This window comes from Giraffa tippelskirchi, chromosome 10, assembly GCF_054371585.1.
Source record: "Giraffa tippelskirchi isolate mGirTip1 chromosome 10, T2T-mGirTip1v1.2.pri, whole genome shotgun sequence".
In the NCBI taxonomy this organism is placed as follows: domain Eukaryota; kingdom Metazoa; phylum Chordata; class Mammalia; order Artiodactyla; family Giraffidae; genus Giraffa; species Giraffa tippelskirchi.
Window position 1 is genome coordinate 90,829,263 of NC_137284.1, and position 21,767 is coordinate 90,851,029.

The following is a 21,767-nucleotide window of genomic DNA, read 5'->3' on the forward strand; positions in this document are numbered from 1 at the left end:
CATCTAACTATCTCAACCTCTGTCGTCCCCTTCTCCTCCTGCCCTCAATCTTTCCCAGCATCAGGGTCTTTTCAAATGAGTCAGCTCTTTGCATCAGGTGGCCAAAGTATTGGAGTTTCATCTTCAACATCCAACTGGTTGGATCTTCTTGCAGTCCAAGGGACTCTCAAGAGTCTTCTCCATCACCACGGTTCAAAAGCATCAATTCTTCGGCGCTCAGCTTTCTTCACCGTCCAACTCTCACATCCATACGTGACCACTGGAAAAACCATAGCCTTGATGAGATGGACTTTTGTTGGCAAAGTAATGTCTCTGCTTTTTAATATGCTGTCTAGGTTGGTCATAACTTTCCTTCCAAGGAGTAAGCGTCTTTTAATTTCATGGCTGCAGTCACCATCTGCAGTGATTTTGGAGCCCAAAAAAGTAAAGTCTGACACTGTTTCCACTGTTTCCCAATCTATTTCCCATGAAGTGATGGGACCAGATGCCATGATCTTAGTTTTCTGAATGTTGAGCTTTAAGCCAACTTTTTTACTCTCCTCTTTCACTTTCATCAAGAAGCTCTTTGGTTCTTCTTCACTTTCGGCCATAAGGGTGGGGTCATCTGCATAGCTGAGGTTATTGATATTTCTCCTGGCAATCTTGAGTCCAGCTTGTGCTTCATCCAGCCCAGCATTTCTCATGATGTACTCTGCATATAAGTTAAATAAGCAGGGTGACAATATACAGCCTTGACGTACTCCTTTTCCTATTTCAAACCAGTCTGTTGTTCCATGACCAGTTCTAACTGTTGCTTCCTGACCTGCATGCAGATTTCTCAACAGGCAGGTCAGGTGGTCTGGTATGCCCATCTCTTTCAGAATTTTCCACAGTTTATTGTGATCCACACAGTCAAAGGCTTTGGCATAGTTAATAAAGCATAAATAGATGTTTTTCTGGAACTCGCTTGCTTTTTTGATGATCCAGCAGATGTTGGCAATTTGATCTCTGGTTCCTCTGCCTTTTATAAAACCAGCTTGAACATCTGGAAGTTCACGGTTCATGTATTGCTGACACCTGGCTTGGAGAATTTTGAGCATTACTTTACTAGCGTGTGAGATGAGTACAATTGTGCGGTAGTTTGAGCATTCTTTGGCATTGCCTTTCTTTGGGATTGGAATGAAAACTGTAAAGTTTAGAGGGAATTCAAAATTTTTGGAAGTAGTTTTACTCTCTGTAGTAGTGGAATGGAAATAAGATTTAATTTGTCTTAACCTAATGCCCAATGAAACCACAATCACTGAAAACTAACCAATCTAATCACATGGACCATAGCCTTGTCTAACTCAGTGAACCTAAGCCATGCCATATAGGGCCACCCATGATGAACGAGTCATGGTGGAGAGTTCTGACAAAATGTGGTCCACTGGGGAAGGGAATGGCAAACCAGTTCAGGATTTTTGCCTTGAGAACCCCATGAACAGTATGAAAAGGAAAAAAGATAGGACACTGAAAGATGAACTCCTATGGTCAGTAGGTGCCCAATATGCTACTGGAGATCAGTGGAGAAATAACTCCAGAAAAAATGAAGAGACGGAGCCAAAGCAAAAACAACACCCAGTGTGGATGTGACTGGTGATAGAAGCAAGGTCCAATGCTGTAAAGAGCAATATTGCATAGGAACCTGGAATGTTAGGTCCATGAATCAAGGCAAATTGGCAATGGTCAAACAGGAGATGGCAAGAGTGAACATCGACATTTTAGGAATCAGCGAACTAAGATGGACTGGAATGGGTGAATTTAACTCAGATGACCATTATATCTACTGCTGTGGGCAAGAATCCCTTAGAAGAAATGGAGTGGCCATCATAGTCAACAAAAGAGTCCGAAATGCAGTACTTGGATGCAATCTCAACAACGACAGAATGATCTTTGTTCATTTTCAAGGCAAACCATTCAATATTACGGTGATCCAAGTCTATGCCCAGACCAGTAATGCTGAAGAAGTTGAAGTTGAACAGTTCTATGAAGAACTACAAGACCTTTTAGAATTAACACCCAAAAAAGATGTCCTTTTCATTATAGGGGGCTGGAATGTAAAAGTAGGAAGTCAAGAAACACCTGGAGTAACAGGGAAATTTGGCCTTGGAGTACAGAATGAAGCAGGGCTAAGGCTAATAGAGTTTTGCCATGAGGACGCACTGGTCATAGCAAACATCCTCTTCCAACAACACAAGAGAAGACTCTACACATGGACATCCCCAGATGGCCAACACTGAAATCAGATTGATTATATTCTTTGCAGCCAAAATGGAGAAGCTCTATACACTCAGCAAAAACAAGATCGGGAGCTGACTGTGGCTCAGATCATGAACTCCTTATTGCCAAATTCAGACTTAAATTGAAGAAAGTATGGAAAACCACTAGACCATTCAGGTATGACCTAAATCAAATCCCTTACAATTATACAGTAGAAGTGAGAAATAGATTTAAGGGACTAGATCTGATAGACAGAGTGCCTGAAGAACTATGGATGGAGGTTCATGACATTGTACAGGAGACAAGGATCAAGACCATCCCCAAGAAAAAGAAATGCAAAAAAGCAACGTGGCTGCCTGAGGAGGCCTGACAAATAGCTGTGAAAAGAAGAGAAGTGAAAAACAAAGGAGAAAAGGAAAGATATACTCATCTGAATTCAGAGTTCCAAAGAATAGCAAGGAGAGATAAGAAATCCTTCCTCAGTGATCAGTGCAAAGAAATAGATGAAAACAATAGAATGGGAAAGACTAGACGTCTCAAGAAAATTAGAGATACCAAGGGAACATTTCATGCAAAGATGGGTACAATAAAGGACACAAATTGTATGGACCTAACAGAAGCAGAAGATATTAAGAAGAGGTGGCAAGAATACACAGAAGAACTGTACAAAAAAGATCTTCATGACCCAGATAATCACGATGGTGTGATCACTCACCTAGAGCCAGACATCCTGGAATGTGAAGTCAAGTGGGCCTTAGGAAGCATGACTATGAACAAACTTAGTGGAGGTGATGGAATTCCAGTTGAGCTATTTCAAATCCTCAAAGGTGATGCTGTGAAAGTGCTGCACTCAATATGCCAGCAAATCTGGAAAACTCAGCAGTGGCCACAGGACTGGAAGAGGTCAGTTTTCATTCCAATCCCAAAGAAAGGCAATGCCAAAGAATGTTCAAACTACCGCACAATTGTACTCATCTCACACGCTAGTAAAGTAATGCTCAAAATTCTCCAAGCCAGGTGTCAGCAATACATGAACCGTGAACTTCCAGATGTTCAAGCTGTTTTTATAAAAGGCAGAGGAACCAGAGATCAAATTGCCAACATCTGCTGGATCATCGAAAAAGCAAGAGAGTTCCAGAAAAACATCTATTTCTGCTTTATTGACTATGCCAAAGCCTTTGACTGTGTGGATCACAATAAACTGTGGAAAATTCTGAAAGAGATGGGCATACCAGACCACCTGACCTGCCTGTTGAGAAATCTGCATGCAGGTCAGGAAGCAACAGTTAGAACTGGACATGGAACAACAGACTGGTTTGAAATAGGAAAAGGAGTATGTCAAGGCTGTATACTGTCACCCTGCTTATTTAACTTATATGCAGAGTACATCATGAGAAATGCTGGGCTGGATGAAGCACAAGCTGGACTCAAGATTGCCAGGAGAAATATCAATAACCTCAGCTATGCAGATGACCCCACCCTTATGGCCGAAAGTGAAGAAGAACCAAAGAGCTTCTTGATGAAATTGAAAGAGGAGAGTGAAAAAGTTGGCTTAAAGCTCAACATTCAGAAAACTAAGATCATGGCATCTGGTCCCATCACTTCATGGGAAATAGATTGGGAAACAGTGGAAACAGTGGCTGACTTTATTTTTTGGGCTCCAAAATCACTGCAGATGGTGACTGCAGCCATGAAATTAAAAGACGCTTACTCCTTGGAAGGAAAGTTATGACCAACCTAGATAGCATATTAAAAAGCAGAGACATTACTTTGCCAACAAAGGTCTATCTAGTGAAGGCTATGGTTTTTCCAGAAGTCATGTAGGGATGTGAGAGTTGGAGTATAAAGAAAGCTGAGTGCCAAAGAATTGATGCTTTTGAACTGTGGTGTTGGAGAAGACTCTTGAGAGTCCCTTGGACAGGAAGGAGATCCAACCAGCCCATCCTAAAGGAGATCAGTCCTCAGTGTTCTTTGGAAGGATTGATGTTGAAGCTGAAACTCCAATACTTTGGCCACCTGATGCGAAGAGCTGACTCATTTGAAAAGACCCTAATGTTGGGAAAGATTGAAGGCATGAGGAGAAGGGGACAACAGAGGATGAGATGGTTCGATGGCAATACCGACTCAATGGACATGAGTTTGAGTAAACTCTGGGAATTGGTGATGGACAGGGAGGCCTGGCCTGCTGCAGTTGATGGGGTCGCAAAGAGTCGGACACGACTGAACAACTGAACTGAATGCTCACATATATGTTAATATATTCTGTATGTGAAAAATCAACAGTACCATGATTTATATCAGGCAAAATTTTTTATGTTTGTAGCCCTGAGACACTAGCACATATATGGTAAAGTTACACCTGCGATATTCAAAGCATCAAAATGATGTATGAGAAGACAGACATGTACGAGAATTCTAAGACTTCCTCAACTTGATTGAAACATTTAAAGAAGATGTTCCATAGTATAAATACTCGCAAAAAGTCTTTCAAAAGGTATTGGTAAGTTACAAATAATGATGGAGAGAAATAGAGTATCAGAGAAAGTTTAAATAATCTCTTTTTTAAAAAAATGAACTTGTAATTTTCTCGAATATTTCTTCACGATTAACCCAATAAACATCATGGTTAGTTATCTGATTTTCTTAGAATAAGATATTTTCTTTGCAGTTACAGTAGGTGGGAATGCCACTGAAAAATACGCCTTCTCTTTAAATTTGTTTACCTGCAAAAAGTATAGACTCCTCCAACCTCATTCCACCACTCCAATCCTTCCACAGTCTTTTTGCCCCTTCTTGAGTTTATCACCATTCCTTTAATCTTCCTGCACGCATTAAGAACATTCCATGCTGTGACTAAAACCACTTGGCTTCCAAAGTGTAATAGTTAATCTTTAAAGACAGTGGTATCAGTCAGGTCATTAGGGCAAGTAGAAGGGAATGGATCATCTTCAAACTGTGACTTAAAATAGCCAAGTCACACCTGAGCCTTCCTGTGGCAGCTCTCCTTCCCCGACTTTCTAGGTGGATTTAGGTTACCTGCCCTTCCATTGACTCACCCTGGTTCTCAGATGACATTTCAAGAACCTATGATGCCACTTGAGCTACCTGTTATTTTTAGGTCTGGGGTTACTAAAGAGGAGGAGGCAGATTCAGATTAGGGGATACAAAATTGATTTCAGCATCTTCCTACTTTTTCAGTCTTTCTCAAGAATTCCTGGCATCCTCACTGCCTCTCTCTTCTAGGACCATACTCAGAAGCAAGCAAGAAAGATGTAGTGCTAATACAGTTAGTACTATAGGTTAAGCCCATGGGCTCTGGCACCAGACAAGCTGTATTCATTTCTAGAATCTCACTTAAACTATTCTTTTGAAGGTCACTGACTATGTCCTTATTGAAAAACTCTAGTAAATTTATTGTGAAACTTGCTTCTTAACTCACTGTAGCATTTGTCACTGACAATCATCTCTTCCTGCTTGATATTCTAGTCTCACTTGGCTTTTGGATAACATGTTCTTCTGATTTTCCTACTTCCCTGACTGAATCCTTCTGGTTCCTCTAATAGCTATTTCCACTCATTCTGCTATTAAATTTAGGGATCTTTTCGTTTTAAATACTCTCCTCTGGAGAGCTGCTGCAGTTTGATAGCATTTCCTATAACCTCTATGCTCATGTCTCCAAGGTTTATTATCTTCCCTTGGGCTCCAGTCTTCATAGCTCTGTCAAAAGGATATTTCCATCACATTGAATTCAGCATCATTTGATTAAATCTGCCATACTGCCCCTCTTGGAATCAGCTTTAGCTCACTCCTCTCTTTTTCTCACCATCTTCACAGGCTTCAAACTTTAGAGTCATCTTTTGATGTGTGCAATGAGGAAGTTAATGACTGAGTTTTACCAATTCTTTCTTTGAAATGTCCTGTAATATCTGCTTCATCACTCTCACGTTAGCTGTAGCCCAGACTCTTGTTATCGTGCACCATCATTATCACAGTGCCTTTGTCTTTCTCTTACTTGAGTCTATTTTCCCATTTTTTTTCCTTGGAAGAATAATCTCAGCTCAGAACTCACCATAGTTCATTTTCCCCACAAGTCTAAACTCCTTTGCCTTGCTTTGCATGTGTGCTAAATCACATCTGACTCTGTGCGACCCTATGGACTGTAGCCCATCAGGCTTCCTGTCCATTGGATTTTCCAGATAAGAGTACTGGAGTGGGTTGCCATGCCAGGGGATCTTCCAGGGGTTGATCTTCCAGGGGATCTTCTGGCATCTCTTATGTCCCCTACATTGCCAGGTGGGTTCTTTACCACTAGCGCCACTCAGGAAGCCCCTTGCCTCGCTTTAGCGCTTACTGTTTACTTACAATGTCCCACAGCTTTAGATATGAGCTCCCTCTTTAATCAGCAATCTCTGTGCTTATCCCAGGCTCACATGTTCATGCTCTTCCCCTAATTTAGGAAGTTCTTTTCCTTACCCTCCTAAATCCTAGCCATTCTTTGAGGCCAGGGCCCATCTTTTCTACAAAACTCTCTCTAACTCTGGCATTTAACACTATCTCTCAATACTCAATACCTATAGTGTTTTCAGACCATTCCTCAGTGAAGCTTTAAATTATATTCAGTATGTATTAGTTTTAAGCTATTTATTTTCCCATAATCAGGTTGTAATCTCCTCCAGGGCAGAATCTTAAGGCAGTGTCCTACCATTACTATGGGCTCACTTTGTTAAGCTAAATGAGAAAGACTTCTCAGTCTGACTGAAGTCTGGTAATAACCCTAAGATATGGTTAACACGTATGATTATGTGGTTAACTCATAAAAGTAAAAATGACTTACATTTCAGTAAATGTTTACAATGTCCCAAACATTTCCATGCACATTTATGAGCTTTTTATATGGTAAAAAGCCTTCATTTTTCAGATGAGTAAACTGAAGCTTAGGGACATGAAATGACTTACTTAGAAGCTCACAGGGCTGAAAAGTGGGAGCCCTCCACTAAACCACAATGCTTTTCAGTCTTTTTTTCTTTTTCTTCGTTTCATGAAGATCTAACTTTATCAGTGTACATGGGGAGGATTAGAGACTATGATCTATCAACCCCAATTCATTTAGGTTTTAACAGAGTAATGTTTGGAGTGTAGTGTGATGTCATCTTGTGTTTAGTCTTACTGTTCCCTTCCTGATGAAAAGCACCAGCATTAGTTCGGTTTTCCAACTCAGAGACAAGGAAATAATCTTCGGCATTGCTCTTGCCTTCACAGTCCTATGTCCTTTCATCATTAAGCTCAGTCAATTTTACTGCCACTGTTTCTCTTGAATTTATTCCCTTCTTTTCATGTCTGCCACATCTTAGTCCAAGCTACCAGCAGTTACTATTTCTTTAAGGGAATCCTTACAGCTACTCTTATCCTCCCCAACTTGTTCTCTAGTTAGAATAAGCTTTTCTAAATGCAAATCTGATTATGTCTCCGAATCCCCAAGCACTTTATCAGGCTTCCAGCATTCATATAATAAACCCCTAAAACTTTAGTACAACCAACAATGTGATTCGTGATCTGACATCATCTTACACCTCACCCCACTTTCTCTCTTGGTGTCTGATTCATTCTTTCAGCATCTCAAATATGCCTGCTTCTTCCTACTACTGGCTGTTTTCCTTACCTGGAACACTTCTCTTTACTCTTCTCCTATTTTACACTCATCCTTCCTTCACTCCTACTGCAATTATAATTTTCTCAAGAAAGTGTTCCTTGACCTTCTTGATCAAGACAAACCTCTCTATAATGTATAATCTCTTAGCACCATGCAAGGCTCCTCCATCACTTATGAGTTGAACTTCGTATTTACTTCTCTGATTACCGGTGGTTTCTTTCCCCCACTGGACTAAAAGTTCCTTGAGGCTGAACCTCACATAGACCTAGCTCACGACTAAATACTTTAAAAATACATGCTTAATGATTGACTTAATGAATGAATAATCACTACTGATGACTACTAGTCATTTCAGTTTGACTAATGGTTTGATGTCAATTTGTGGACATCCAACCTCAGTTGACTCTTTCTACCACTGTGCCAACAATAATGGTATCTTAGATTTGGGGTCACATGATAAGTGAGTGAGCAAACCTACAGCTGGCACATTGTCACAGTTACTCTTAATCCCTACTTGGTGGTGGTGGTTTAGTCGCTAAGTCATGTCCGACTCTTGCAATCCCTGAACTGTGCCCACCAGGCTCCTCTGTCCAAGGGACTCTCCAGGAAAGAGTACTGGAGTGGGTTGCCACTTCCTTCTCCAGGGGATCTTCCCAACCCAGGAATCGAACCCGGGTCTCCTGCACTGTAGGCAGATGATTTACCAACTGAGCTATGAGGGAAGCCCAAAGTTGTCAGCATCATGTCTGTTTATAGTGAAGAACTACAAACTAAAATCCTCAATTCTGTCCTGAGGGGCAACATAAACATTGAATTCCCAGTATTTGGCAGATGTTGAGGCAGTTAGTTCAATTCAAAATAAGAAAGCACCATATTTAAAAAGCAACTGTATGTAAGAGCCGATAAAATACACTGACAAGCTTGAGACAAAGTGTTCTGAGTCTGGCTCTTATTCTGATTGATCTCTGGCATAGTACAGAGCATGACCAGAATGGGGTCTGGCTTGGGTTCCATCCATGCACATTTCTTTCTGAACTACCTAGAGGGCCTTATTATAAACCAGTGTTGCCTTTAAGACTATTGTACAACATGAGCTTGGAGGGTAATATAATAAACAAACTGCATATTTTCAATATGATAACAAGATGAAACGGCTGCTCTTCGGATTTTTAAAATATCATTTGAAAGGGTCAAAAATGTTATGAGTATGTGCAAGAGACAAAAGATAGATTAAAAGATGAGGATTAATCACTTTTACGTAAAAGACTCAAGGGTATAATGATGAGCTGCAGTTTATCTTAGAATGTCATTTATTTGCAAAATGCTACCAAGTAGCTGGGTAATAATTCACAGAATTCATAATGACTTAAAAGACTACTGCCTTAATGGAGTTTTTTTTTTTTTTTCTATTTTACTTATTAAGATTGCCTTAATAATTCATGCATGGCAATACCTTTAATGAGCAACTAAATCTCACGTATCTCATTTAAACTTGGCAACTCTGCTGACAGTTAATATAGTCTTGTACCCCTGAGCCAGCAATTGTAGAGGAGCCCTGGGCTGTTAGTAACCGAAACCATCCCATTTATGAAAATCCCAGGAAAACTTATGCCCTAGATGAATGGCTAAATTTTACGATTATTTGCTAGGAAGATTTATTCTTTCTTCATTTGTGGAAGGGAGAGAATGATAATGAGCCCAAACTATAACTCCTATTCCATGGACTGCATTGGTTGCTTTGCTTCTTTCTTAAAGGCAGCAACTGATTATCTTTCTACTTAGATGATGAAAAGAGAGAGAGGCATGTAACACTATCCCACCAGGCAAGGTGAATTCTCTGCTTTTCTCCAACACGAAAGCAAATATACAGATAGTTTAAACAACTTTTCTACCAGCATCTACCACTCAGTTTTATAAGATACTGTTATTTCTTAAAGACACAAGGAAGGAGCATTTACAATTGTTTTTCACATAAAAGAATGCTCCAGGTGATAATTCTCAAGATACTGCTCACAACAAAATTTAAAAAGTAAACAGTAATTTTAGTACACATTTATGTGCTACATCCATTTAATATGATACCACTTACTGCTATATTTACAGTAGTCTAACTGACAGAAAATAGACTTCATTTAAATCCATTAAGACTTCTTCTTGGCATAATGAACTTGTTCTTGGCATAATAAATTAGAGAAGCTTACTGATCTGGCTACTGTTTTCTTTCATATACCATTTGAAAAATATACTAGAGATAAAAGTCAGTAAAGACCTGGATTTGGGGAAAACACAGAACAATGTCACCATCAAAACTGATTTCTTTTTTACTTATTTACAGCACTTTAATAAACTCATGCATGGCAATATCATCAACACGTAACAAAATCTCACATAACATTTAATCTTGCTATGCTGAAATTGGACATGCAAATTATATTGCATTTGGGTTCACTACATGCAGAAACATTCATACCTGGTGTAAGGCGGGAGAGGCAAAGTGATTCTGGTCCACTTGTTGAAAGTATCTGACACCAGGATGCGCTGTAGGTGATAGCGACTGCATTCAACATTGGTAGGCAAACAGTCCCTTATCAATGGATGCCAGCACAATCCAAGATCTATTGAGTATTCCAATTCAATAGCTGAAACATAAGGCATTATTCTGGTTAGAAATACATATCTGAAGATCCAGGAACCATGATTACTTATGTTTTCATATGTTTTAATTTATTATTTTATATACAGTTAGAGCAATCATAGTAACAGTTAAAATTGATATGTTTATTATTTAATCTAATAGTTATAGGACATACATTATATAAATATATAAATTAGATATCACTTACATATTACAATAACTATAGTATATTTTGTCTGTTTATTTAAAGGTCAACATACAAATACAGAACATAGCAACTGTATGTTATAATGGTTCCTTTTCAAATAGTTAAAAAAAATTGAGCAGACTTCTCAAAATTTAACCATTCTATAGGGATCCTGATCAACTTTGTGCCAAATTTTCTCTTGATTAGGAGAAACTCCTAAGAAATTGAAAAATCTCTTTTATACTCTTATATAGCCTTGCTTTGTTGTGTTATGGAATATACTGGGAAATCAGAGAAGTAAAAGAAGTAGCTGAAGGTCATGAAATTCATGCCCAAATAGGCAATCAGGCTGTGGGTCTACGGAGAGAGATTTCTTTTTATTCCTTTCTCTTCCTCCAAAACATTCAACCTATACTCTATGTTTTATATTTCTCTCTCTAGTCCCTTCTTAAGACATTATAAACTACCTCAGACCACACCTCCCTATTGAAATTGCCTTCTCTAACACCGTGATTCTCAGTCTTGGTTGCACAATGAAATCACCTGGGTACATTTAGAAAGTACCAATGTCAGAGTCCCATGTGCAGAGACTGGGATTTCACTCGTGGGGCAAGGCAAGATGTTGGGAGCTTCAAAGTTCCCTGGGGGCACTTTCCTGTGCAGCCAGTGTGGAGCACTCACTGCTGTAAGGCTCCTGGTGGCCTTTTTAGTTAAATACAGTGGTCTGTCTCACTATTCAGTGTTCCTGTCCTCCCTTCAGCACTGGACATTATTGATGGCTCCTTGACTCTTGAAATGTCCCTTTCTTTTGCAAGAAATTATTCTGAATCTCCTGTCTTATTTCCCTCTGATTTCTCTGCTAACTAGCCCAGCTATGGGGATCTTTCCCGACTCCATCTCTGGCCTTCTATTCTACACGTACCCTCCTTGGACTTCAACTATTATTTCTGTGCCCAAATATCCCAATTTTGCATCTCACAGTTGATTTTATTCATTCAGCAAATTTCTTCAGCCTGGCATTGTGCTGGATGCTGGCATATTGTGATGGACAGTACAAAGTTCCTGTTTTCTACATTGTAAGCCCTCCCCATTAAAGGGTATCTCTACCTCAAACTATTTTCACCAAACTAAATAAAAATTCATTTTCTCTCATAAGTAAACATCTCTTTTTTATTTATTTCAAATTGGAGGATAATTGCTTTACAATATTGTATTACTTTCTGCCACACATCAACATGAATCAGCAATAGGTATACATGCAAACATCTCTTCTTAACTACCAAATTCTCTCAGTGACAATGCTCTTGCATTAGTTTTCTGGGTTTAAAATTTAGAAATTATTTTAGAAAATTTACTTCTTTCTTCTTTCCCCTTTATGTTCAATATGTCACCTGGTTTTGAGGTCTGCTGCTGCTTTCCTTTTGGTCTTCAGTGTCTCATACTAGCTTTCTCTCTTCTGTTTCTCTTCATGGCAAGCAGTGTATGTTTTTATCACCTCCTACAGAGATATCCACCGGCACTTCTTTGCCAGGATTCTTCTTTACCCACCTTCATCGGTTCCTGGGCTAATCTCCTTAAAACCCACCATACTACTCCCCTGCACTCATGCCCTCTTATTCATGACTTTGTCAAGCACAAATTCCTATGCTTGCCTTTTAAGGCCCTTCTTAATTTGCTGCCAACAAAGATTAGCCACTTTCCTCTTTTATTTTTTTATTCAATTCAATCTTTCTCAAGAAGTTGCCCTACTCCACAGTAGAAAATACACATGACTGGGCTTACACGGGCAGAGTCTCAGTCCTGGTTCTGCTGCAGGGTGGCTGGCCATGTCATAACTTACCTCTTTGGTTTCTAATTGACTTCCTATGCTAATGGGGGAGTGGTGTCTAGGACCCAAAAGTCCCTTTGTGTTTTCAAAATTAGCACTCTGCTCTCCTCCATTAGATGCAAATATTGTTTATTCAGGCTGGTCTGCTCATAGTATTCCCCTGGACTAGGAGAACTCCCACATTATTCTATCAGACAAGCTTGGGGTATCTTCTTCTTCCTCACTCACCCTTTAAATTCACTCCAACTATCAATGCTCACTTGAGACTTAGCTTCTTTGTGAAACTTTCCAAACTTCTAGGATTGGCCATCCATTGGTTATCTCTCCCTTGGTTGAACTCTCATTACAGTTTTGCATTAGTACCACTCCATCAAGCACTTGATTTAGTCATTTATTGGACTTTAACTTTCTGAAGCATCCCCTCAACTAGACTGCACCTCATGAAGACAGGCTATATACCTTATACTTTTGCAAGTTCCACCTCTACTGACTAGTTTATGCTGATTGATTGAGTCCAAGGTAGGAAGAGCACTTCTGAGCTTTTCCCTAAGATCTGTCCATTAAGTTCAGCCTAATGGAAATATGAAAAATCTGGATTTTGCAGGACCTTGGAAGTAACAAAGTTCTCCAGATTTTTGCCCCCAAGAATCTAAAATAGAACAAGGTTCTTGTGAACATTCTAGTTTAGATCTCTTGGAAGAACAGTGATACAGGGTGGTGAAAGACTAGGAAGTCCCCAGAATCTTGCTGCTAAGTCACCTCAGTCCTGTCCGACTCTGTGTGACCCCATAGACGGCAGCCCACCAGGCGCCCCCGTCCCTAGGATTCTCCAGGCAAGAACATTGGAGTGGGTTGTCATTTCCTTCTCCAATGCATGAAAGTGAAAAGTGAAAGTGAAGTCACTCAGTCGTGTCCAACTCGTAGCGACCCCATGGACTGCAGCCTACCAGGCTCCTCTGTCCATGGGATTTTCCAGGCAAGAGTATTGGAGTGGGGTGTCATTGCCTTCTCCGCCCAGAATCTTGAGGGATCTGCAAATTCCAGTGAAGTGTCCGATTATGCAATGATGGCAGCTTTTATTGCTCCTAAGATAGGTCCGTGTGTGCGTATGTGTGTGTGTGTAAGGTATGTGTGTAGGTGTACAACCTAGAAGATGAAACTAGTCACAGTCAGGGTGGTTTAGACTATACTATGATCCACAATGGCAGAAAGTATTAGGCAAAATGGTAACAACAAAATTTCATGAATCCTGGGAAAATGGAAAGGAGACAATAACTGGACTAATCTAAAGCCCTATGAATTAAAACACATGTAAAACCCTTGTGTGTGTAAATCCTATTGCTGACTCTGACATTCCTTATGTGATAAGACTCTTTTATTCTGTAAATATGATACCTAAAAAGTCTGGATTTAGGAAGGAGAGGTTGGGATGTATGGAGAGAAAATGTAGAAAGAGTTAGTTGCTCAATCGTGTACTACTCCTTGTGTCTCCAAGGACTGTGGTAGCCCTCCAGGCTCCTCTGTCCATGGAATGCTCCAGGCAAGAATACTGGAGTGGGTTGCCGTTCCCTTCTGGAGATCTTCCTGACCCAGGGATCGAACCTGGGTCTCCTGCACTGTAGGTAGATTGTTTAATGTCTGAGCCACCAGGGGGCGAGCGTAACAAGGAAACTTACATTACCATATGTAAAATAGATAGCCAATGGGAATTTGCTATATGACTCAGGGAACTCAAACTGGTGCTCTGTAACAACCTACAGAGGTGGGATGTGGAGGGAGGTGGCAGGGAGATTCAAGAGGGAGGGACATATGTATACTGATTCATGTTGATGACTGATTCATGTTGATGCTTGGCAGAAACCAACACAATTCTGTAAAACATTTATTCTTCCATTAAAAAATAAATTAAAAAAACCTGGAGTTACAAAATGATACAAATCTTTGGGTATCACATATATAAAAGAAGTCTTCATGGACATATACTTAAAATAAGTTTACATTCTGAGGCTTTAAAAAATAAGCTTATAAAACCCAAATTACCCACAACATTATTAAGAATGCAGTCGTGGTTTGACTGAAAGTGCACTTGTGTTTTACTTCCAGACTTCTTGGAGGTATAGTTCAGTCCTTTGACTGTGGCAGTCACGAATGCCCATTTATACATGTTTGTTCCTCCACCTGGAAAGGGAACACTCACCATAACACGAATCTGTGACCGAGCAGGAGGCAGCGAAGTCTATCTGTAGGAAGGAATCCTCATTCACAGCAATGTCCGTGGTGACCACATAACGGGTGCTGGCCTTTTCAATGAAGACAAGGGCATCACCTGTAGAGCCACACACAGGCATCTTGGTGCCTCCGGGGTGAAGCAGCCACTTCCTACTATCCAGAGTTGTGAAATCATCCTCCAAGACTGTATTGCCAGAAATATTTCCTCCAATGAGGATCTGAAATATATTTTTTAAAGAACAACTTTTCAATTTGGTTTTAAGACATGAGAAAGTTCAGTCCTTTTTTTGTTTTGTTTTTATCTGTCAGATTGCTCAGAACTGGCATTATTCAGCAAGCATAATGTTAGGGGGCCTTTCAGAATGCTCCTGTTTATGTGGTCTGCTTGCTCATCTGGCAAGAAACTATAAAAACAAATTGAAAGACTGACAAAACCATTCACAGTCTTCATGGGCCAAATTGTGCCTTTGGGAAACTACATGCACCCAAGCTGGGAATGCAAAATTTGGTTATACATGATTTTTTCCAAGTAAAATTTCTATTTAAGGACAGTTGTACCCTAAGGCATTTCAGTTCCAATTCTTTGCAGGGATTCTACTGTTTGTTAACAGGTTCTTTGAGTTCTATTGGATATGCATTTTATTATGTATGAAGATCCTTTAGAACTGTTCATAAGGATGTTAGGGAGATTTATTTTTTTTTTTTTTTCTTCAAAGGTTAGGAAAGAGGATTTGGGAACTACTGTATGTGGCACAAATGCTAATTTGCACATTTTCCTTTTCAGAGAATTATACCCTTGAATCACGCTTAATAAAGTCCCTCTAACCATATGGCAGAATCTTCTACGAGCAGGACCCGGGCCTTCTGTTGTGTCATTCATTTTTATAGGCTCAGGCATTTGAGGAACTAGAGAATGAAAGGAAGCTAAATGCCATATCTAATCTAGCAAAATGCCCTTGGGTAAGTCACCCAACTTGTGGGTTCTGGACCTCCTCTACTGAGCAAGGGGTTGGCCTAACTGCTTTCTAAAGCCACATTCAGTGCAAATGACAAAATTATAATAGTTAGTCTTGAAGGGACTGACCTGGTCGATAACCCAGGGACTGTAGAAGTGCCCATTTTCAGATGGCTGCCACCAGCGGAGGCGAGTAGAAGCAGAACGGGCTTTCAGAGGTATCTCTAGGGCAATGTATCTGCCCACATTGCTGGAGTTGCTGAAAAGGAACTCTTGAAGGAGACTCCAGGAGAGGCCACCATTGAGAGAATACTGTAGAAGCACAGGTTGGCTCCTGGGATCTGGAACACCTTTACCACATCCCAGTCTCATGAAGAACTGCACAAATCTGATACAAGTAAAATTTACTGTAGACAAGTGCACAGGGTAATAGGGGGAACTCATAGCTTTAATGAATACAATGATTTAATGAACATTCAAAGTAACTGTTCCAAAGTTTGACTTCCCTTTTAAATGTGAAAGGGAGTTAGTAAAATGTGAATTCTGAAAAAGGCTACTCTGTCCCCATATTGATATTTGGTATCCCTCCACCCCCCTACCCACCAACAAGGGAGTGTCTGAGGGATTTGAGCATTTATCGTGCCTTCTGGCTATTCTTTGAGAAGATGGGAGCAGTCCAAAGGCTGTCCAAGTTTGGGAGTGTGTATTGCTATCTATCTAAGATAAATCTGTATCCTTGTCTTTAGTATCTGAAACTGAAAGAGTGCAATTAATGTAGTTTATGTCATCTATCCACAAAATCATCCATTCCCAGCTTTTACTAGTAGTTTTTCAGATCTCATATTATCAGTTTTGTGAGACACTTTTAAATTCACCAATTGTAGCACCTCTTTGTGAAAGGCCAGACATTTTTTGAAAGAGGTGTGCTAAGCCTGAGCCTCTTTCTGTCTTTTGCACCAGGAGCAGGGGAGCGTGAGTGTGGGGTGGTGTGGATGGTGGACTCTGCCAGCCTCTGACTCTTGCTGCATCTGGGACGGATGATACTGGCCATCGAAAGATGTGGCGGTCAGCCAGTGGCAGCCTTCCCAGCTGGTGGGGAGGTGGACAGAGTGGCAGCTGGGCTGCCAATGAAAACCAGCTCACATGTTATCTTTGGCAGGAGAGCTGTTGGTTCCTGGTCTGGTGGCTGTGCTAGCTGGTAATGCAGAATACATTTCATATGTAACCCAATGCACATACCCAATTATGAATGCATGCCAAACATATGAAATATATTGGAGCATATAATAAAAGTTATCAGTTCCATATATAAAATTTTCATGGGTTCCTCCCCTCCCCCATATCCACTATCAGGACATTCATTTACCTTATAACCCTGAGAAAACTGGGATTTTACATGGAGCATTTTGAGGTCAATATATGCAAATCCTACACAGCATGCTACTGAGATGAGATAAATAATGGAGTTTTTAACATTGGATTAATGACAAAAATACATGGGCACTGCCTTGGAAAGTTTTTACCTATAAAAACAATAATTGTTTACAGAGAAACACTTTTAGTATATTGTCTACTTGTATTGGGAAAATGTTTATATTAATTTAGTTATAGATAAACCATGTAAGAATTATTTAAAAAAGCCTAACAATTTCTAAATTAGAGAATTCAGTTGCCAGTGATAATTCTTAGATAAAGAGCAGCAAATTAAGCCATATGCATTAAAATAGGATGGAGATAAATAAAATCTTGCTTTCTGTAACTGCAAAATTATTCTTATAGATAGAATTATATTTTATATGAAGCATGATCAAACTTATAATTCAATAAATAAAACAACTTAAGAGAAAGTGGAGGATATGTTAAAATACATTTCAAGATACTCTGAAATATTTCAAAAGATAGAACATGATTTCTTTATTCACTTGAAAAAATAGGTCAGGGTTCCATTTTATACATTTTAAACTGTATTTTTTATTTTCCTGGCTAAGTTTTTGGCTCATCAAATGATCAAGGGATACACATCTTGACAGGACATAATCCTTGGAGCTAGTTTAAAATGTTTGCTTCTGAGTGACTGTGCTTAATTTAGAAAACGAGTGATTCGAATGTATGAGCAAATCATTGGAAAGAAATGCTTATAAACAACAAGCCTACACTTTAGATGTTCTTAAATTGTTAATGGATATAAAATTAATGGTGAATAATCTGTGAGCACATTGAATTTCCATTAAGCTTTCTCCTGAGCATGGTAAATAGTTTCTACATAGACCAGGTGCTAGTGAAAAGTATTCTGTAGAGGGTGGATAAAGAAGATTATGTTCTTAAAGTTAAAGCCAGGTAAACATTGTCATTTCCTGGTCACCACCTAGTAGAAGACCAGGTATTAGCCTCTTTCTGTTTAGCTCCGTTTCATTTCTGATCCAGTTATTGCATGATCTCTCTCAGTTTTAGAATGAAAATTGTGTAAACTGTGTCTTAATGGAGTCTTTGACAAGCCAGAAGCATAGCATTTCCAATGGGAGGCCTTGTCCTTGAAATCTCTGCTTCTTTCTGACTTGATTACATTCTGTTATTTTACATTACAAGGTAGTTCTTCAACAGCATTTAAAAATGATTACCTAGCATGTGATAAATCCAGATCTCGTGTCATCAACATGCGTAAACCATCTTCATTGAAAAAGAGGTTGTTTCCACTGGAAAGGATTCCACACTTCCGAGATGGCTTTCCACCACTCATTAATAAGAATCTATCAGATTCTAGCTGACCTGAAAAGAATGGAAAATGTGGCTTACCCATGACTCCAAATATAGCCATATATTTTTAAAAAGAATATGCCAAATGCTCTGTGTAGTTTTAAAATATAAAGTCATAAACATTGAAGTCATAGATTTGGGGGATAAGAGGTCCTTTCAACATTTTAGCTTGTTTGAATTGTTTAACGTTGGCTGTATAATTTAAGGGTCCATATGACAAAGGGAGGGGGCCTTTCCCTAGTATCTGTGGTCCAGCCAAATTGTTCCCTCCATTCTGCTCCTCTGCAAAATTAGACACTGGCTGATCAGAGTGCATCAGTCCAGAATTAAAGAAGGGTAATGAGACCTTTCCACTGACTTCTTTACTGTGTCCTTGCTACTGAGAGGACAGTATCAGGCCAGTGTTATATAGTATTTTAAAAGCTACAGTTTTAATGTGAGAAATTTCAGTGTAATTTAATATTTCCTATTAAATAATGTCTTTCTAAACCAACTCACCAATCTCTTCAGTTATTAACCATTTTTGATTGTGGTAAAAATCATAATACATTAATTTTGCCATTTTACCATTTTAAAATGAATGGTTCAATGGCATTTAGTACATTCATTATGTTGTACAACCATCACTGCTAGCTAGCTCCAGAATTTTCATTACCCAAAAAGGAAATCTTGTACCCAGTAAGCAGTTGATCTCCATTTTCCCCTCACCCAACCACCTGGTAACCATTAATCTTCTTTCTGTCTCTACGGATTTGCCTGTTTTGAGTGCTTCATAAAAATATGACATGTGACCTTTTGTGTTTGACTTCTTCTACTTAACATAATGCTTTCAAGATTCATCTATACTGCAGCATATATCAGTATTTCATTCCTTTTTATAACTAAATATTATTCCATTGTATTGATATACCTAAACCTAACTTTAAAGTATACCTTGAAGCCATAGATACACTGCAAAACATTCGCAGACAACTTGGGAAAAAGAAAAAAAATCAATTCCATTTTTCTAACCTAGATATGGACTTCCCTGATGCTAAGCTATGCTATGCTATGCTATGCTAAGTCGCTTCAGTCGTGTCCGACTCTGTGCGACCCCATAGACGGCAGCTCACCAGGCTCCGCCGTCCCTAGGATTCTCCAGGCAAGAATACTGGAGTGGATTGCCATTTCTTTCTCCAGTGCATGAAAGGGAAAAGTGAAAGTGAAGTCGCTCAGTCGTGTCCGACTCTTAGCGACCCCATGGACTGTAGCCTACCAGGCTCCTCCGTCCATGGGATTTTCCAGGCAAGAGTACTGGAGTGGGGTGCCATTGCCTTCTCCGCTTCCCTGATGGCTCAGTGGTAAACAATCCGTCTGCAACATAGAAGATGTGGGTTTGATCCCTGGGGTGGGCAGAATGCCTGAGGAAGGAAATGGCAACCCACTCCAGTATTCTTGCTTGGGAAATCCCATGGATAGAGGAGGCTGGTGGGCTCCAGTCCATAGGGTTGCAAAGAGTTGGACATGACTTAGTGACTAAACCACCACCACCATTCTAACACAGATAGCTATCACATTTAAGACTTTCTCTCATGAGAACATTTTCCCAATTTTATCAGAGTGAATATCCAATGCATATACAACTGTGAATAATTTCAATCATTATAGTATATATTTTTCTATGTTGTCATCCAAGATTAACTCTCTATATAGACATTTTCCAAAATTATCATTGATTAGAAATTACATATGATAGAAAATGTGGTGAAAATAGCCTTACTTTTTCTTAATTATGGTCTTGTTCACTCTTACTGATTTTGTTTCAAAAATGGAACCCTATGAAATTCAGAACTAAACAAAGGCATGGGTGGTTCCAAATGTAATAAAAAATAATGAAATATTAGGGTAAAACTTAGGATCTCAGCTGGTAAAGAATCTGCCTGCAAGGCAGGAGACCCTGGTTTGATTCCCGGTCAGAAAGATCCACTGGAGAAGACATAGGATACCCACTCCAGTATTCTGGCCTGGAGAATTCCATGGACTGTATAGTCCATGGGGTTGCAAAGAGTTGGACACGACTGAGCGACTTTCACTAATGATTACGTTTATATTACAAATTGTGTGTGCGTGTATGTGAATTGCTCAGTCGTGTCCGACTCTTTGTGACCCCATGGGCTGTAGCCCTCCAGGGCTCCTCTGCCTATGGGATTCTCCAGGCAAGAATACTGGAGTGGGTTGCCATTTCCTTCTCCAGGGGGTCTTCTGGACCCAGGGATCAAACCCGAGTATCCTGCATTACAGGCAGATTCTTTACTGTCTGAGCTACCAGGAAAGCCTGACAGGCAGAGTCTACCACATGAGAAGACAATATGGTCAAGGATGAAATCCTGAGGAGCACATTTAAAAGCAAGGCTTTAAATAAGTTAAAAACAAGCAAACAAAAAAAAAGCAAGGCTTCCCTGGTGGCTCAGATGGTAAAGAATCCGCCTGCAGTGCAGGAGATCTGGGTTCAATCCCTGAGCTAGAAGATCCCCTGGAGAAGGGAACAGCTACCCACTCCAGTATTCTTGCCTGGAGAATAGCATGGACAGAGAAGCCTGGTGGGCTACAGTCCATGGGGTCACAAAGAATCAGACATGACTGAAGCGATAGCACACACAAACTGTGCCTAATGTGTAAATTCTTTCACAAAGTTACATAGGTTTAATAAGAAAAGATTACCTTCAAAATCATCCTTGAGAAAATCAGGATTTTTGGTGCTTATTTTACAGGTTGGACCTGAATAACCAGGATCACATATACACTTGGTTCCATTGATACAACTCCCATGTCCGTTACACATCTCTTCACATTGTGGACCGATATAGACATTATCAATGGCCCACGTCACTGGCTGTGAGCCAGCAGAATAAAACCCTTGGTACCATCTGAAACGCACAGATCTGGAAAAGAGATACAAGTCTTTCAAAAGCTAACCAACAGAACAATATCTTCAAAGTAAGCACATCTGATCAGTGAGCAGTGGGCAGTTACCACCTCTGCACCACACTCAAGTAGAAAACAAGGTTCAATATTTCAAGACCACAAATGACATTCCTCAATCTCCAGGATGTTGCCAACAAAATTCCTGCTTTCTACAAGCCTTTCCCAATAGTGTCACTGTCAAAACTCCACCTGAGTTTCTATCTTTTTCAACACTGACTTTCTTGGTGAGGCATTTTCCATTAAACATTATCTATGGGGCTTCCCAGCTCAAATGGTAAAGAATCTTCCTGGAATGTCAGAGACCTGGGTTCGATCCCTGGGTCAGGA

The 21,767-nt window shown here is 39.8% G+C and overlaps 1 protein-coding gene across 2 annotated transcripts in view; it reads right to left on the bottom strand.

The window, feature by feature from the left end:
- The window catches only part of RELN (reelin), a 555,021-nt gene that overhangs the window by 50,136 nt on the left and 483,118 nt on the right, over window positions 1-21,767 (bottom strand). For both annotated transcript variants that reach the window (XM_081535825.1, XM_081535826.1), the window contains exons 42-46: window positions 21,177-21,397; window positions 18,341-18,488; window positions 15,852-16,110; window positions 14,736-14,985; window positions 10,359-10,527 (exon numbers count right to left, since the gene is read on the bottom strand). In XM_081535825.1, coding sequence (XP_081391951.1) covers window positions 10,359-10,527; window positions 14,736-14,985; window positions 15,852-16,110; window positions 18,341-18,488; window positions 21,177-21,397 — 1,047 coding nt within the window. The remainder of the gene's footprint in view (window positions 1-10,358; window positions 10,528-14,735; window positions 14,986-15,851; window positions 16,111-18,340; window positions 18,489-21,176; window positions 21,398-21,767) is intronic.